The sequence below is a fragment of the Fusarium oxysporum genome, chromosome 7 (genome assembly GCF_000149955.1).
Source record: "Fusarium oxysporum f. sp. lycopersici 4287 chromosome 7, whole genome shotgun sequence".
NCBI lineage: Eukaryota > Fungi > Ascomycota > Sordariomycetes > Hypocreales > Nectriaceae > Fusarium > Fusarium oxysporum.
The window spans coordinates 2,561,638-2,579,634 of record NC_030992.1 but is presented as its reverse complement, the minus strand read 5'-3'; the positions used below and the strand labels follow the sequence as shown (position 1 = coordinate 2,579,634).

General features: G+C 49.0%; 6 protein-coding genes across 8 annotated transcripts; 3 read left to right on the top strand and 3 right to left on the bottom strand.

The window, feature by feature from the left end:
* Nucleotides 1-510: 510 nt before the first annotated feature.
* On the top strand, nucleotides 511-2,896 carry FOXG_05530 (neutral trehalase; the record flags this gene model as incomplete). Its single annotated transcript, XM_018383886.1, has 5 exons — nucleotides 511-639; nucleotides 693-756; nucleotides 813-2,371; nucleotides 2,473-2,687; nucleotides 2,743-2,896. 5 exons carry the CDS (start codon nucleotides 511-513, stop codon nucleotides 2,894-2,896), a joined length of 2,121 nt encoding a protein of 706 aa, XP_018240891.1.
* Nucleotides 2,897-4,510: 1,614 nt separating this feature from the next.
* Nucleotides 4,511-7,919, top strand: FOXG_05529 (isocitrate lyase). The gene is made up of 5 exons (XM_018383885.1): nucleotides 4,511-5,558; nucleotides 5,628-5,783; nucleotides 5,840-6,182; nucleotides 6,269-6,821; nucleotides 6,880-7,919. Exons 1-5 carry the CDS (start codon nucleotides 5,328-5,330, stop codon nucleotides 7,235-7,237), a joined length of 1,641 nt encoding a protein of 546 aa, XP_018240890.1. The 5' UTR covers nucleotides 4,511-5,327; the 3' UTR covers nucleotides 7,238-7,919.
* Nucleotides 6,937-10,855, bottom strand: FOXG_05528 (CAMK/CAMKL/AMPK protein kinase). Of its 2 annotated transcripts, none has more exons than XM_018383883.1 (4): nucleotides 9,972-10,855; nucleotides 9,071-9,906; nucleotides 8,377-9,015; nucleotides 6,937-8,324 (listed from the first exon to the last, which is right to left on the bottom strand). In XM_018383883.1, the coding sequence occupies exons 1-4, from the start codon at nucleotides 10,361-10,363 to the stop codon at nucleotides 8,056-8,058; spliced, it is 2,136 nt and encodes a 711-aa protein (XP_018240888.1). In that variant the 5' UTR covers nucleotides 10,364-10,855; the 3' UTR covers nucleotides 6,937-8,055. The 2 variants fall into 2 exon arrangements, with proteins under 2 accessions (XP_018240888.1, XP_018240889.1); XM_018383884.1 differs by having other exon boundaries at nucleotides 8,377-9,003.
* Nucleotides 10,856-11,390: 535 nt separating this feature from the next.
* Nucleotides 11,391-12,705, bottom strand: FOXG_05527 (uncharacterized protein). Of its 2 annotated transcripts, XM_018383881.1 has the most exons (3): nucleotides 12,479-12,705; nucleotides 11,886-12,421; nucleotides 11,391-11,831 (listed from the first exon to the last, which is right to left on the bottom strand). In XM_018383881.1, exons 1-3 carry the CDS (start codon nucleotides 12,563-12,565, stop codon nucleotides 11,750-11,752), a joined length of 705 nt encoding a protein of 234 aa, XP_018240886.1. In that variant the 5' UTR covers nucleotides 12,566-12,705; the 3' UTR covers nucleotides 11,391-11,749. The 2 variants fall into 2 exon arrangements, with proteins under 2 accessions (XP_018240886.1, XP_018240887.1); XM_018383882.1 differs by having other exon boundaries at nucleotides 11,391-12,421.
* A 72-nt stretch (nucleotides 12,706-12,777) lies between these two features.
* FOXG_05526 (DNA polymerase epsilon subunit 2) lies at nucleotides 12,778-16,164 on the top strand. The gene is made up of 2 exons (XM_018383880.1): nucleotides 12,778-13,624; nucleotides 13,678-16,164. Exons 1-2 carry the CDS (start codon nucleotides 12,936-12,938, stop codon nucleotides 15,317-15,319), a joined length of 2,331 nt encoding a protein of 776 aa, XP_018240885.1. The 5' UTR covers nucleotides 12,778-12,935; the 3' UTR covers nucleotides 15,320-16,164.
* FOXG_05525 (uncharacterized protein) lies at nucleotides 15,640-17,686 on the bottom strand (the record flags this gene model as incomplete). The annotated part of the gene is made up of 2 exons (XM_018383879.1): nucleotides 15,640-16,166; nucleotides 16,216-17,686. The coding sequence occupies 2 exons, from the start codon at nucleotides 17,684-17,686 to the stop codon at nucleotides 15,640-15,642; spliced, it is 1,998 nt and encodes a 665-aa protein (XP_018240884.1).
* Nucleotides 17,687-17,997: the final 311 nt, after the last annotated feature.

Genomic DNA, 17,997 nt, shown 5'->3' with positions numbered 1-17,997 from the left:
GATCGGCGCACACCTTTGATCATAGTTGCTGTTTTGTCGTTCATGTTCATCTCCACTGTCTCCCATTTCTCGCCCGCCAAAACAGAGTGGGAAGCTAAGAGAACCACTTCATTAGTTGTCACTGTCGTCACCCCAGGACTACAGGCTCCATTCCTCCACCCAAGCTCTCTCTGTCTCCGCCACTTTTCTTCCTCGCTCCTCTCCACTTCTACCTTGTTCTCGTCTCCTCTCTCTTATAACGGCCCCCATATTCTGCCGTCATACTCGTTCTCATCCCTACAAATCCTTTACAACCTTACCTTCCATTGTTCTTATACCTCTTCGTGGCCTGTCCTACATTACGTCCCTGGTTCATCTCACTCCTCCTCCTTCTATCACACTATCACAGTCGACGCAATTGGACATAGTCACAACTTTACCAGCTCATCTAAGTACTCACTCAGTCTAACTTTAGCTCTATCATCACAACCCCGCTTTGTCTCCTGACAATAAGTTGGTAACTCAACCACCATGGCCGCGCCCTCCGGTCACCAACCTCGCGGTTCTGATGACTTGGGCGTCTTCGACGATGCCAAAAGCTACTATACTGAGGAACGACATATGAACCGCGCGGGACCCCGAACTCGCACCTACTCTCAGGTGAGTATCTGCCCACCCTCGTATTATGACGTAGACTGACTTTCGGCAACTAGAACAGTTTGATGCACCGTTTTGAAAGAGTCAATCTCCGAGAGCCTTTTCGACGTGGCAGCCATGGTCAGAAACATCAATTCCGCGTAGCCGAGTATTTCTACTAACTCTTTGTTCAATAGATGAGAATTCACAACAGAACCGCCGCTTCCTGATTCAAGTCGATTCAACATTGGAAAGTCTTTCATTGCAAGAGGACACTGATGGAGACATGCAAATTACGATCGAAGATAATGGTCCCAAAGTTATTTCTCTGCGTACCGCCGCTTCGGCTGGCCATAATCGCTTCGACGTCCGCGGGACTTATATGTTAAGTAACCTCCTGCAGGAGTTGACCTTGGCAAAAGAGTATGGGCGGAAACAGATTGTTCTGGATGAAGCTCGTCTCAACGAGAATCCCGTCGATCGTTTGTCCCGTATGATTCGTGATCATTTCTGGGAGAACTTGACACGACGCATTGATGCATCGACCGTGGATATCGCCGCTCGAGACCCCAAGGATTGGACAGCCGACCCTCGCCCTCGCATTTATATCCCGTATCGATGCCCCAGACAATACGAATTCTACAAGAGAGTTGCTGAAGAGAGACCAGAAATGCGTCTGGATGTTCAGATGCTACCCGAGAAGATTACCCCTGATCTGGTTCGCGACATGAATGATGCACCTGGTCTTCTGGCTGTGGATGTTCAAGAAGTTCCAGAACCAGAACACCCCTCAGGATGGACTCTCAAGGGCATGCCTTTCGTTGTTCCAGGTGGCCGTTTCAACGAGCTTTATGGCTGGGACAGTTATATGGCATCTCTAGGTCTTCTCATCAACGATCGAGTCGACCTGGCCAAGTCGATGGTCATCAATTTTTGCTTTTGCATTGAGCACTACGGCAAGATACTGAACGCTACTCGATCCTACTACCTTTGTCGATCACAGCCTCCTTTCTTGACTGACATGGCCCTTCGTGTTTATGAAAAGATCAAGCACGAGCCAGATGCCAAGGAATTCCTCCGACGATCTATTCTAGCCGCCATCAAGGAGTATCATAGTGTATGGATGTCAGAGCCTCGACTAGATCCCAGCACAGGTCTCTCGAGATACCGACCCGAAGGTCGTGGAGTGCCTCCTGAGACGGAGGCCACTCATTTTGTGCATATTCTTGACCCTTATATCAAGAAGCACAAAATGACATTCGAACAATTCGTTCGAGCATACAACCATGGCGAAGTTGAGGAGCCTGAGCTCGATGAATACTTCATGCACGACCGTGCCGTGAGAGAGTCGGGCCATGACACATCCTACCGCCTTGAGGGTGTTTGCGCAAACCTGGCGACCATTGATCTCAACTCTCTCCTGTTCAAATATGAGACTGACATTGCACGAACTATTCGCAGCGTTTTCAATGACAGGCTTACGATGCCTGAGGAGTTTTGCGCTGGTACACCCTACCAGCCTGGTGAGGTTCTGTCGTCAGCTGCTTGGGATCGACGAGCCAAGCGACGCAAGCTCACAGTGGACAAGCTGATGTGGGATGAGAAGGAGGGCATGTTCTTTGACTATGACACCCCGAAGCGTGAACGCTGCACGTATGAGTCCTGCACAACTCTCTGGGCTCTGTGGGCAGGCATTGCCACTCCCCAAGCAAAGCGGGCTGAAAATGTTCCGCAAAGCTCTCCACAAGTTCGAAGCGTACGGCGGCCTAGTATCAGGAACGGAGGAATCGCGTGGAGCGGTCGGCCTCGAAACGGCATAACAGACAATGGGACTATCCCTACGGCTGGCCTCCACAGCAAATGCTGGCCTGGACGGGTCTGATTCGTTATAGCTTCACAGAGGAAGCAGAGCGAATTGCCTACAAGTGGCTCTTCATGGTCACTAAGGCCTTTGTCGATTTCCACGGTGTAGTGGTCGAGAAGTACGATGTCACCCGGCCGGTCGATCCTCACCGAGTTGATGCGGAATACGGCAATCAGGGTCTTGGCTTCCGAGGCGTCAACAAGGAAGGGTACGTTGAACATCCACTTACTAATCTCAGACACGGTTCACTGACGTTGGTTTAGATTCGCATGGGTTAACGCCAGTTACATTTACGGGCTTCAAATCATCAACGCGCACATGCGCAGGGCACTTGGAGCACTGACACCGTATCAGACATTGATCAGGGCGATTGAGAAGAATGAAGAGAAGACGCTGGCTGGTCTGCTTGCTCCATAGGGTAATGCTTTTGTAGACTAGGAGGCTCGTGGCAAAAGGAAAACGGTGTAGCTATCGATATCCATAGGATATCTGAAGAATGTTACAGTGCCTGTCTGCTATGCTGGTTCGTGGAGTCCTTGAAAATTGTTGATGAGAGAGCAATCCATGTTGGGCACCGAAACATGACAAGAATGACGAGAAAGCCTGGACCCTTTTTCGTATCCTTTGACTTTATGATGGAATGGATGAATAATCTGGAACATAATAAATAACTGTTGATGGCCTGACACAAAAATATGGCAATAGAGAACTGACGAGGTCGGAAAAAAGATAAAGCCGTTGACCTCGGGTAGTTGCCGAAGCGGTTGATGGCGCATGTCAGGTGTCAGTGGTGATGTTTTCCATGACGAGTCTCGGCAAGAAAATGACCGAGGTAAGGCGATTATTCTAAGCTATAGAGGCGGCAATGAGAAAGACTAGAGTGGCAGTGGATATTGAAATCCATCGATATGAATTTGAGGCGGCCGTCGTGAGGACATTGATTGCCGAGCTCAGTGATCGATTTTCAATGTAGGAGGGGCACGGCTTCACATGCCAGAAACCTCCGCTGCTCCGGAGCTGGAGACGGACCTAAGATTCGGCCAAGTTCCGTCATTCCGGAGCCAGGCGGGTATCCGCTGACGGAGGAAGGCCGAGAAATTACAGTCAGAAACTGATTGATATAGAAGAGTATACCAGGTTACTTGTTTCAGAGTGTAGCTCCTATTGGCTTTTTTCTTCTTCTTTTCTTTCCCTTTCTGTTGTATTTTTCTGTGCTGAAGGCATATTACTTCCTGTAGTTATCTTGCAGAATATACGTCAGGATGGGCTAACAGAGGGAGGGCTTGATTGTGGTGATGCCGCAAAATACGGTCCTTTGAAACTTGGCGATTAAGGTTTAGCGGGATAATGAGCAGAATCCCAGGTGAGCCAAGGTGAGGAATAACTTCCCCAGATTTTACTGGGAGTGATGCTTTTGCAAGGATGGGGCTACAGGTCAAGTCCCGCGTCTTAAATTTGGGGCCCATCCATATGCCACGAGTTGTTGCGCTGTGTAAAGAACTAGGCGCCAGATCAGCATTGTTGGCGACGACACGTACAGGCTATGTTTTCTAATTAAAGTTATAAACCGCATGCTTGCAAAAGAGACAACAGGTAGGCCGTACGGCTTTCGGCTTTCGGCCTCCCTGCGTGAGGGATCCCGGATATTGAACATCGAGCCTTGGAGCCGAACAGATACGCAAATTTAAGGATACGGAAAAATAGCAAAGACGTCATGATAACAAGACCAGGTACAGAACTGTCCTGGCTTCTGCAGGGCCGCATGCACTCTCATGCATGACCAGTTACCCATCACGATCACGCTGCAAGTCTTGATTTGGCGGGCTTCAATTTCCATTTACAGAACAAAACGCACCTCCAAAATTGATGCTTCCTTTGGCTGTTGTAGGTCACCTTTTGAGGCGCTCGGTGACTGTCCGGAGGTACGTACTCTCTGACCTACCGGCACTCTCGCCTCTACTGGGCTCGATTGCGGCTCGTGACGGCAGATAGGAGAGGCTGATCTGACACAGGCACCCATGATTAGACCATGGCCGAGGTGAAAACGTGCCTGGCTTGTGCTCGGTGGAAAGCCGAGCTAGAGTAGAAATGCAATTGCAGACGTTCAATTTGGTCTCGATTTCAGAGCCCAGCCTGATTATTGAGAGAGAGAGAGTTTCTCAAGTAATGACGGTATGATTGACGTGGTCAATTGGAACTGATGCAGTGTTTCTCTATAATCCTGAAAACCCCATTCAAGCAACAAGAAGCCTTTGCTTGATAGAAAGATACCTAAGTAGAATAACCCTCGTGACTCAAAAAATGGAAGACCGAAGCGCAGTTCTTTCTCTCCAACGCCTCATCAACAGCGGGTCCGCCAAGTTCTGGGTCCCCTTCACTAGTTAGTTAACGAGGAACTCTCACTCCCCTAGCTTCGTTCATCACTCATCATCGGCTACCAACTGCATCAAAGATTTGACTCCAAATTGCTAGATTAACACCGGTGTGCAGAGCCATCTCCACCAAAAAGTCCAGAAACACTTGCGCCGGGTGCGGAGAGACAGCGAGACAATGGGGCATATCCCATCCATCCATGGGGAACGGGTCTTTGGAATATCGGGGGACGGGAGACCAAGAGTGACTCAAGAGTATCTATAATTCCCGGTCGAAACGATACTTATTATATGGTCTGCCCTTCTCCTCCCACTTCTTCCAAATTCCTCAAATTATCCAACATTGTTCTCGTCTTTCGAACTTCACTTTCCTTAGTGTTGTGCCATCTAGTTACATCTTGAGGCCCTCTTATACGCACTTACATTGTTTAGCACTCTCCCCCAAAAGGTCTCATACCTCTCACACATCGGTCACAATGGCGTCACAAAATATGGCAAACCCTTCTGTCAACCCTGATATCGAAGACGAGCTCTTCCAGAAGGAGGTTGAGGCTGTCAAGGCTTGGTGGTCCGACTCAAGATGGCGACACACGAAGCGCCCTTTTACTGCTGAGCAGATTGTCTCCAAACGCGGATACCTCCCTGTCGATTATGCTAGTAATGCCCAGGCGAAGAAGTTGTGGAAGATCCTTGAGCACCGTTTCGAGGTGAGTCTCTCCCATGATGAAGGCATCCTGCTACATCATAAAGCGAAAAACTGACGTGTTTCCTCGCAGACCCGAGATGCCAGCTACACCTACGGCTGCTTAGAACCTACAATGGTCACCCAGATGGCCAAGTACCTCGACACCGTCTATGTTTCTGGCTGGCAATCGTCATCGACAGCGTCTGCTTCTGATGAACCTGGTCCCGATCTGGCTGACTATCCCTACGTGAGTTTGGAGGACATCATGCATGTCTATACAAGCATTGTCTAACACAGACTTAGACCACTGTTCCCAACAAGGTCGGCCATCTCTTCATGGCCCAACTCTTCCATGACCGCAAGCAGCGCCAAGAGCGTCTCAGCGTCCCTAAGGCGCAACGCGCCAACCTTTTGAACATTGACTATCTTCGTCCCATTGTTGCTGACGCTGATACTGGCCATGGTGGCCTCACCGCCGTCATGAAGCTCACCAAGCTCTTTATTGAGAAGGGTGCAGCTGGAATTCACATTGAGGATCAAGCCCCCGGCACAAAGAAGTGTGGCCACATGGCAGGCAAGGTCCTTGTCCCTATTCAGGAACACATAAACCGCCTTGTTGCTATTCGTGCGCAGGCTGACATTATGGGTAAGTTTTGACTTCCCCAGACTTCCCCAATCATCACATGTTGGTGGTGGGACCAAAACTCCAAGAACACAACTGACATGTGAAAGGCTCCGATCTCCTCGCCATTGCACGCACCGACGCCGAGGCCGCAACTCTACTCTCCACCAACATCGACCCCCGCGACCATGCTTTCATCCTCGGCTCTACAAACCCTACTCTTAAGCCCCTCAACGATCTCATGATCGCCGCTGAGGGTGCTGGCAAGAGTGGCGTTGAGCTGCAGCGCATTGAAGATGAGTGGCTCGCCAAGGCCAACCTGAGCCGCTTCGACGACGCTGTGACCGCTGCCATTGATGCAGGCTCTTCCTCTGACAAGGCTGGTCTCAAGCGAGACTATCTTACCAAAGCGAAAGGCAAGAGTAACCTTGAGGCGAGGGCCATCGCTCGCCAGGTACTTGGCCATGATATCTTTTTCGACTGGGACGCCCCCCGTACACGCGAGGGTTACTTCCGTCTCAAGGGTGGTTGCGACTGCGCTGTGAATCGAGCCATTGCATATGCTCCTTATTGCGATGCCATTTGGATGGAGTCTAAGCTGCCCGACTATGCTCAGGCTAAGGAGTTTGCCGAAGGTGTCCACGCCGTCTGGCCCGAGAAGAAGTAAGTCTCTACCAACCTACCAAGCTCCAGAATTTCGCATTGACATTGGCATGACTAGGCTCGCCTATAACCTCTCTCCATCATTCAACTGGAAAACTGCCATGCCTCGTGACGAGCAGGAGACCTACATCCGCCGCCTGGCCAAGCTTGGCTACTGCTGGCAGTTCATCACGCTTGCAGGCCTGCACACAACAGCCCTTATCAGCGACCAGTTTGCCAAGGCATACAGCACCGTCGGTATGCGCGCTTACGGCGAGCTCGTTCAAGAGCCTGAAATGGAGCAGAAAGTCGATGTTGTTAAGCACCAGAAGTGGAGTGGCGCAACCTACGTCGATGAGTTGCAAAAGATGGTTACAGGTGGCATCAGCTCCACAGCTGCCATGGGCGCCGGTGTGACCGAGGACCAGTTCAAATAAATCACTGCTGGTGAGGGAGAGGTGGACAACAACGGAGCACATAAATGAATAAAGATCAACATGGGCTGAAAAATGACTGGAGGTTGTTGTGGGAGCGCAAAAAAAGAGCGGCAAGTTCTTTGTCTTTGGGGCATTTTGATATCACACTACTGGTTTCCGATTTTTAATTGCCATATTACTTTGCATACGGCAAGCATTTGCCTTGATATATACTACTAGTGCATGAAGCAAGAAAACATCATGAAAAGAACTTGAAACAGTGATCATGCTCTCCACATTGCCTTATAAGCAACTATGTGCACATCATTACATATGTTTGCTTGTGTTTGACTCATCTTCAATATATCCTTCTGTGGAGCATAGACATCCTGCGCCTGACCAACCACCCAGTCGTAACTATGAAAAAGAAGAAAAAACATTGAAAGAGGGAGGGGGGACTGGTTGGTCCAAAATCGTAGCAGCATAATGTGTCTATATAGCCCAAGCGTCAAAGCTAAACAGTAAGACGCCCGTTATCAAAATGAAATGGGAAATTGGAAACCGAGCAATGAGACAGATCCCCTTGGTTGTAGTCTAATGTCCATAGTGTTACATCACCAACATTTCCATTAGATTCGTTTCGTTTGGTACAGTAATGACTGCAAATCCGCTGGAACCCAAGCAGTAGATCACTTGCTATTTCAGGAACCAATTTGAATGTGTGTATTCTTAGAACCGTCTGGCAGGTTCAGAAGCAGAGCTAGTATGCTCGCAGCCAAACATATCGAGTCCATTGGTGTAAGTTTGGAATATCGGTGCCCCTTTCAAAACGACGTTTCTCAATCAGCCTCGGCAAGTTGCATAATCAACTTGGCGGCCATGTCCAGGAAGGGAAAGGGGCTGGTGACGTCTTTTTCCTCGAGCAGTCGGCCATGGGCTGTCTCGTATCCAGAGCACTTGAAGTCGACCAAGTACACGCCATGTTCCATTTCGTAAATTTGTATGTCCATATGTAGCGCAACGAAAGGCTCTTTGGGGTGATGTTGTCCCTCTGGCGTGCTCGGCGAGCTGGGAGTGCCAGGAACGCTGGCCGCCTTCTTCTTGATGGCTGGGAAGATGTCAGTTTTGATAATTCAAGTACAACCGATTTGAGAACCAACCAGAAGTATCCCAGCGCACATTAATATGCCAAGGATCTGCGGGAAGATTGTAACGTTTCTTAGGATCGATGCTTGAACTTGAGCCCCGGTTATTATCGTGAGAATCCGCAAAGCTACCTTCACCTGAAGCTTCAGCTCGCTCCTCTGCAGTTCTTGACTCGTAGTCTTCATCGGGGATGTATGTCGCGCCCAATTTATGAAGTGCCTTGTGGATGCACAGAAGGGCTTCCCATGGCGAGTTACGTGATCGGATGCCGAACTGCCAACGAACTGGCTTATTCTTTTTAGGGGGGTTGATAGGAGTCATCCCTTGGGGCCTTGTGTTGGCTTCGTCCATACGCAATTGACTTCTCGAGTGGGGCCGTAAACGGCGCGCTGTTTCTTCCTTTTCCGCATCTGTTCTGTTGCTGGGAGGTTCGTCGTTGATAAGTACTTTGGGTGGTGAGTTTTCGACGCTACCGGCCTTCTCCCGCTCCATATAGTCCTTGTGGTAAGCTGGTAAACTTGAAGGCAAGATACCGACCTTGCTCACGTACGGGCGAGGGGTGGTGGTAGCTTGAGAAGTCGTTGAGCGGGCAGAAGACATGCTTAGCATGGGGCTTGATCCCTCGGGCTCTGCTAGGAGGGCTTCAGGATTATCTAAATCAGTTTCAATACGTCGAGAAATTAGTAATAAAAAGAGAGAGGAACTCACGATTCACTTGCATCATCTTGTTTTCCCTTACAATCATGTAGGCGTCCTTGATTGCCGACGGCTCGGCAGCCTGCAGGGCCTCCTCTACATCACTCTTGCCATAACCCATAGTCTTACTAATCTTTTCAGTAACCTCATTATGCAATCTCTCTTGAACCTTTTCTGAAGCATTCGGTGCGATGTCGTTCTTCTTAATGGCTTTGTTTGGATCAACACCAGTGTTGAAGAATTCTTCAACGGGAAGTTGAAGATAAGCAGGCAGATCGGTGGTGAACCAGGGATCGGCTCGGATATCCTCAATTGTAGCACGATGCACAGGGTTCACCACCAGCATCTTCTTGATGAGGTTTGCGGCGCCGGCAGGCATCCATTGCGGTATGCTGTATGTGCCCTTTGCAATCTTGGCAAACAAACTGGGAATGTGTTCATCGTCGAAGGGAAGTCGACCAACCAAAAGAACATAGAGAATAACACCGCAGCTCCACACATCGACTTCGGGACCAGCATATAACTTGCCACCAATGACTTCAGGAGCAGCATAGTTGGGACTGCCACAGCTTGTCTTGAGAAAGTTACCGTCGGTCATAATATTGCTTAGGCCGAAATCGGCGATTTTGACGTTGAGATTTTCGTCGAGTAGCAGGTTCTCGGGCTTTAAGTCACGGTGAACAATCTTGTGTCGATGGCAATATTCGACGGCACAAAGCATCTGCTGAAAGAAACGGCGAGCTTCAGGTTCCTTCATCCGGCCATGTTGAACAATGTAGTCGAAGAGCTCGCCGCCAGCATATTCGAGGACCATGATGATTTCATTGGGTGTCTTGATAACGGTGAATCTAGAAGATCGGTGTCAGTCATAACGACACCAATGTATTTAGCCAAGGTTGGGCGCGCAACGTACAGTTTGATGATATGGGGATGGCGTAAGAGCTGTAAGTATTCAATCTCACGCTCAACACGCCCAGCCATATCGCGGCTGATAAGCTTCTTTCTGGCGATAATTTTGAGGGCAACTTGCTGGCCGGTTCCATTGTGAATAGCAAGCTTAACCTTGCCAAAAGAGCCCTCGCCTAAAGTTCGAAGGACCTTGTAGGCGCCGATGCGCTGTTCCGTCTTGATTCTTTCCTTGAGCGGCGCATCGGCGGGGCGGGAACCGGGTGTAGGAGCATCACTAGAAGCGTGCTGCTGCTGCTGCTGCTGTGACTGTTGTTGTTGCTGCTGTTGAGGGCGACGAATGTGGGAGGAGGATAGGGAAATGGTAAGCTCCTCGTCCTCGAAGCCTCGGGGAGCCATGGCGATGTGATGCCTTGACCCAAGGTCAAGGCGGGTCAGGTCGAAAAGTGATCGGTCGGCGGGGTTTTCGGAGCTGCAGAGCTTTTGGTTCGGTTGTCAGGAACGGGGTGCGACAGTCGTACAGGAGTTACAGGGATAGTGGTATTGACGAAGTTTGACGAAGCGAGCGCGGGGTGGTTTGATGTAAAAGAGAAGAGTGGGTGGAAATGAAGCGGCGAAATGGAAGAGGTAGGTGACCGGTTATTCTAATAGCGTATCATAATGTTGTGTATTCGTTAGTGGTGTCGAAGTTGCAGAGCTCGACTGGCCTCGGGTAGATTACCTTAAGGTAGTCGTCACTGTTGTGGAGGGGTCAACTCAGTGGAACCAGACATGGGCTAATGACTCTCTTATCATCACTTTATAATACAAGGTAATGGTGGTTTGGTACCAGCCAGTATTTTGCACTTTGGATATGGATGTTGATAGTTGGCGTAGGAATTTATAGCACAATAGATCTTAATTATCTCATTTGAAATTTATTATATATTCCTGTTGGCTTTTCGCTGTATGTTATATCAGAGAACTTATCTTTCTCCTTATTTGTTACATCCATTCCTGTTGTCTGACCTGTCACCCGGAGAACAATTAATAAAACCATTTTGGTGTCTTGTTGGTAGTCGTGTCAATCAGCCCATAGCCACGTTAGCTAAGTAGTCTTCACTGTCCTACAGGTTGCCAGGGCTGGAAATGTTACTACTAGTATAAGCCCTGGATTATTTATATTAATACTTATATCATAATTATTTCTTCGTATTTATTTCAGACAATCTTATTATAATAATCTTAAATCTCTGCCTATATTAGTATTTTTAATAATATTTTTAGTTTTTATTTAATATATATAAATCAAAATAAGAAACATAAAAGTAGTAAATAGAGGTAGGTAAAAGCCCAATTTTGCACATTTCTAACCCCGCCAACCTGTACCTATACCAGCCGGCACTTCATATGCTGATGGCATTGAATTCCCAACAAATCAATTCTCAAAACTCTGTCGACACAGGCTCACGAGTAGTCAGATCGGAATCTGTTTCTATAACCAAAAAGATCTGGTATTAAACCACAATATCATGCTTATCTATTGACCCTTTCTAGTTACCAGCCAACAGTCATCCATGAAAACTTGACATGCGTTGGCCCGTGTCTGCATATGCAAGCATGGTTCTGGTCTCAGAATAGCTACATCTAACAAACCCAAGTGCCATACAGTATTGTTACACTCATCTCTACCTACAGTCATGATACATAAGTCGTTTTCTTCCAGTTTTCAGAGCTTTTGAGCATAATTGGCTCCCTCAATCGATATTTCTTTGTTCGACAAGGCTATGAATATTCTCCTTTCCACTAACTTGTTGGGTTTTGTTTGGCTTCTTCTTGCTTCAGCCTCTCCACCAACTTTGTTTGTAAGAATGGGCTGAGTCCCAGGCTTGACAAATTGTTAGCGACTTGACGTGACTGTGTTCATGTTCTCTAGACTTACATTCCCTCGTTCGTCAGAATACGGTACGTTCCACTTGGCTGTACTTTGCCGATGATGGTACCGGCACCGTCCACCTCAACACTTCCCAAGATATCCTCAGGCCATGCAATGCGTCCAAAGTCGGGGGGATTCCTTCGGTCACTGAGGTGCACATATCCTCCTCTTCCACCACCACCGGCTCCTCCTTGAGCGCTGGCGCCTCCTGCACCGTCACCTCCAGCTCCCCCTCCAGCTCCCTGCTTGCGAGATCCACCTCTATTAGGTCGTTTTTGTGAGAAAAAGGCTCCGCCTGAGCCGAGATTGAAGCCTCCCGGACTGGCAAATGCGCGGGCTTGGTTGACAAGATCCTCATCTTCGTGACCGTACTCGGTTATCACCTCGTTGAGAATCTTGACGAAGTCCTTGTTCTCAGTGAAGGACTGAGGGGTGGGAGGGAGCTCGCTAGTAGTCCCAATCGCTAGGCGCTCGTCAGGCGGTTCTTTCTCGAGGTAGCTTAAGTAGTTTGTAAAAGGAGATTTGGGATTCTTCACAACTTTCTACAACATGGTCAGCGTGTTTATGAAGTGGTGCTGGCTTGGGTGTTGAATACAAACAATTTTAGGGTTGCTAGAAAGACTGGATATGGCTCTGAAAGGTACAGCCCTCTGGCGAGCAACATTTCGAAATGTTGACCCTATCATTTTGCTGCTGTTCGGAATTCAAATCGATTTTACTACTGTGTCCGCAATCCAATGCAACGGGCTAAATGAAGCTATCATTGTGTTGACTCGACCTTGATCATGAATGAGGTCATTCGTAGGACCCTAGTACAACGCGATATATGCCTATGGAGAGTATATGTATCAAACGAATCAATTAAACGCGTCTACGCGGTCGGCGCGAACCCTTCAAGACGACCTACGCAACGAGGTACAAGGTAGGTAGGCAAATCAACCAGAGCACCGTGTACGAAATTCAATTAGCAAACCACGTTGATTTCATATACAAAAAGTTGGTTTTTTTTTTTTTTTCCCTTTCTTTCTCTGCCATGCCAAGCTAGTGGTCCAGATCATGGATAAAACACCAGCTCCTATATTCCGAAAACAACGAGGGGCGGTCCCTCCGTCTTCTGCGATACCATCTTCATCTCCCGCCTTCGGTACCCCCATCCATCCACTGAAGCCATTTGCCGTCAATGCTCCCAAGGCTGCAATATTACCGATCATACTCCCTCCTCCGACACTTCGACCGCTCGCTTTCCGTACATTCACGAAAAAACATTCTTTAACACTGACATCCTCTGCCCTTCAAGAACTAGCTTCCTTCATTGGAAGGCATTGTGGTTCAGGATGGCGTGAAGAAGGTTTGGCCGAGCGGGTTCTTGAAGAGGTTGCACGAAGCTGGAAAAACCGCAATGGAGGTGTCATTGTCGAGGGCTCGAGTAAAGAGCTCCAGGAAATTCTCAAAACCCTTGAGGGTAACATGAGCGGCGGCAGAATCACTGGCCCAACAAGAGGACTACCGCGTGGGGATAGTATGCTTGATCTCAAAGATAACGAGACCTTGAACACACGGTTGGGACTACGGCCGGCAGAAATCAGGAGGGAGGATAGCAACACAAGCTTCGGCATGTCGGGACTTGGTGTGGATGAGGAGCAAGAAGAAAGCGAGACGAGCGATCCTCGAGCATGGCTTAAGATCATAGACGCATATGACCAACCCAGATTCATATACAACGTTGGCAAAAAGCACTTTGAAAAGTCAGTATAGTCTATTCGGTGGTTCAACTGAATTTGCGACTAACATTTCCTAGGGATACCTCAACGCCTTCATTACTACCACCGGCCTCACACAAAACGACGGTTTTCCGCAATCGCTACAATGTAATCCATCAGCGTCTTCTCCGTAACGAAACCTTCCAGTCCTCAGCAGTCTCCTCCTCTCGAAAACAAAGCCTGAGCCGTTCCCTTTCCAACCAGCATTCACTTAAACTCACGCCAATCGCGAACCTCCTTGGTCGTCATGGCAGCAGCCATATGTTACTAGGGCTCCTGGTTGTCCTTCCTACCGGCGATCTTGCCATCAGCGACCTGACTGGTACTATTGCCTTGGACTTATCCCAGGCGGTAGCTATCCCGGATGATTCAGCATGGTTTTGTCCTGGGATGATCGTGCTGGTTGACGGTGTCTATGAAGAAGAAGACGAATCTGTGGGCAAGGGTCTAAGCGGCAGCAGCGGCGTTGGAGGTACACTAGGTGGCCGCTTCCAAGGCTTCTTTGTAGGCCAGCCCCCATGTGAACGTCGTCAAGCGACTCTGGGCATTAGCGGACCCGATGGTGGCCAGGAGCAGACCATAGGAGGGGGCTTTGGCTGGATCGATTTCCTGGGTGTAGGCAGCGAGCGTGCCGTGGGTACCAAGATGCGCAGGCTCGAAAGGCGCCTTCTACGCAGCAGAGCAGAGGAGGATACTGCACCATCGCGTGGGCGCGTTGTTATTATTGGCGAGCTGAACCTCGATCAACCACGAACTCTCCAAGCATTACGCAAGATCCTATCAGGATATGCCTCAGAGCCTGAGGGCTCAACGCCTCTAACATTCGTGCTGATGGGCAACTTCACTCAGTACGCTGTTTTGGCACGAGGAGGCAGTGGCGGAAGTATCGAATATAAGGAATACTTTGATGCCCTGGCTTCAACCCTGGGAGACTTTCCAACCCTGCTCCAGTCGTCTACCTTCGTCTTTGTTCCCGGAGACAATGACGGATGGGTCTCGTCCTTTACAGCTGGCGCCTCTGTTCCTTTGCCTCGAAAGCAAGTACCAGACATGTTCACGTCGAGAATACGTCGAGCCTTTGCGACAGCCAATGCGGAAGTGGGAGGGAAGTCAAATGGTACTGCTGTATGGACCTCGAACCCAAGCCGAATCAGTTTATTCGGCCCCAACCACGAACTTGTCGTCTTTAGAGATGATGTATCTGCTCGTTTGCGTCGAGCCTCTGTCCGTTTAAAACCGAAGGCCAAGGATGCCAGTGGAGAACAGGCACCAGGTTCAAGTGCTGCCCCTCCCGAAGATGTTCAGCCGATGGATATCGATGCTGCTCATCATGATGATCCTACCGCTACTGCTACCGGCTCGCCCGTCACACCTCTCATTCCTCACGACGTTCATGCCGCCCAGAAACTTGTCAAGACTATTCTTGATCAAGGCTACCTCGCACCATTCCGCCAGGCTATTCGCCCCGTTCACTGGGACTACTCCTCAGCATTGCATTTATACCCACTTCCCACAGCCATGGTTTTGCTCGACACAACAGCCCCGCCGTTTTGCGTCACATACGAGGGGTGTCATGTAATGAACCCAGGCAGTGTGCTCGTACCAGGACGCAAGGGAATCGCTCGATGGGTCGAGTATGATGTTGGTCGCTTGGGCAGGTTAAGGGAATGTACAGTTTAGAATGGACGCCCAAATCTACATATTATTTAGTTGCTGCTATCGATGGCTCATGGCGTCAAAGGATTAAGGGGCATACAAGGTAATGATAGGTATGATGGACAACCCATACGAACATAGGTAGCTTTCGATCATCACGAAGAACAGTAATATCTAAACCTCATATCATAAAATGCTGGCTTTTATTTACCTACGCACGAGAAAGAATACACAGGACACAGAAAACGCGCCAACTCACCACGCGTTGAACATGGAAGTCTGGTATCATGAATGGCTAAGTATGCAAAAGACCATGTACCTCCTGTTTGACAAGCCTTCCTCCTCTATTGCAGCAGCAGAGCTTCCTCGTGTAAGACTCCATACAGGGCTTCAATCTCGGCCCTCACCTTGTTTAATTCAGCTGCCACTTGTAGCGTAACGAGTGTGTATGCGTACAGCAAAGCATAATCACTCTCTTGAACAACCAGAGGGGACTCGTCGCCCGAAAGATCCGTATTCATGTGCTCCTTGCGGAATTGGTAGATTTTCCCTAAGAGTCGGTCCTTGTTGTTCTCAACCGTAGGGATGGCATCGGTCAAGGGGTATTCTAGCATAAGGCACGAAGCGATAACTTGAAAGACGTGACATATGCGCTGGCAAAGGAGAGCTCTCTCAGTGCTTGTGTACTCTAACAATGCCCGCTCGCCTTCTGTTAATTGATTTCGTTTCGATGTGATGAGACGCATAGCATAGAAACCATTAAGCATGTTTTTGGTGGAGCGCATAATGCGCCCATAAGCTGCGTCTGGGAATGGACCGCGAAGCTCAAATTCGGACTTCGCAGCCGTTCGCAGGCTTGCAAGTTTGAAGGCTGTCACAGAGTTAGCGTGATTAAGAAAGATGTGGCAGTGAGTGCCTACCATATCGTTGAAGAGCCGCCTGTTCGCCCTCGCGCATGTAGTCAAGCGTGTTATTATGTGTGCTATCTTTATTAAGCGACACAGTAAGAGGGCCACGCTTCCATATGAGACCCATCTGGAGATACAGGACAGAAAGTCCTTCACGGAACTTCTTTCGACCAGAAATCGGCCAGAGGACTCGGCAAACAACAATACCCCATACGATGCCTAGAGTGACCGCAATAACTCGATGCCAGGCAATGTCCAAAATCAGGGGGTTGGATCCTCCCTCGTCATCGTCGTCATCGTCGACATCTTGCGAGATGCTGTAGGCATAAAGGGTGCTCACGTTATATGCTAACAAAGCAATTCTACCCAGTGGAGCCTTCTTGATGACCAAAATCACGTAGAAGTTGAACAAAGCTACAAGGCCACCCAGAAACACCAGTGCAATGCCATTACCTTGGCTGACAGTCCAGCACACCACGGCAAAGGCTGCGCCAATCAGGGTACCTTTGAATCTGGCAGTTCCAGTAGTATTCGCTGAGCCAGTTGTCATAGCCGCCACGATCATGAAGGAAAGGAGACCCCATTCACCTCTCCATGTCTGATAAATAGGTCTTGTGCTTGGTATGAAAGCAAGCATGGCCCAGAGAAGTGCACCAATGCCAACTTTGATACCAAAAAGTATGTCCTCCCGTACGATGAATCGGGAAATCTTGAGCATTTTCTGAGCGACTCTTCTTTTGACTCTGCTAGACTGTGGGGCAGCATCCCAGTTGAAGGTATCTCGCCGTGCGACCATTGTATCTGGAATACCTTTGGGCATTTGAGATTTCCGCAGTCTCGGCACAGGTGGTTTCTGTATCAAGCTCTCGCGTTCCGGATCTTCAACCCTGTCTTTGTCTGAAGGTTCAGTCCGGCCGAAGTACCTCCAGAATTTGAGCCAACTCCATGAACGCGGCGCTGTCTCAGTCGTGTACTTGATGTCCTCTAGTACATCCAAATATGCATCAGTCTCTTCAGCTACAGCCTGTAAACTGAAGGAGAAATGCCCACAGGCTGCAGCAACTTCTTCGATGTCCGCTTGAATCTTCTCAGATCTAGCACGTCCGATCTGAATGGTACGGTAAAGCTCCTGTAACGACTCTGATCTTGCATTATTGTAAAGATTCAGAGCATCGCGAAGGCTCTCCCTCAACTGTTCGTTCACCGCGATGTCTTTGTTCGGGTCCTGTCCAAATGCAGGCTCACGCAGGATTTCTGATAGTGTATGAGCCAGCGACTTGATTGACGGGCCGAGCATGTTGATGAAGAGGGCAAAGATGTCAGAAGGCTCTTGGAAAGCGGGGGCTACGTCTAGAGCGGTATCCGATTTGTTTCTCGCCGCCAGCCGTTCTTCCTCACTCTCTCCAGATTCATCAATGTCAGACAATGTTTGACCTCCACCATCAATATATGCAGAAATGGCTCGATTCAAGGTGGATGTCATCCCTGTGGGCTTCGGTGATGGGAAGGTATCTTCCAGGTTTAGAACCTCTCTGAGTAGAGTGAATTGTTTTCGAGCGCACTTTCGCAGTCCTCCTATGTCTTGGGAGAGTGCCTCCAACCGATCTTGACAGACTGTTTATCAAGCGGATAAAAAGGGTTTCTCGTGCCAGGAAGAAGTACTCAAATTTTGTCTTGCTCCGGAGTGTTGAGGTTCATCGTTTTATATTGCTGCTGTTGTCCTAGGTTAGAAATTCGGCCAGACGCACGTTTTCCGAAATTCATCTTCCGTTCGCTCGGAAAAACTCTTTTGTT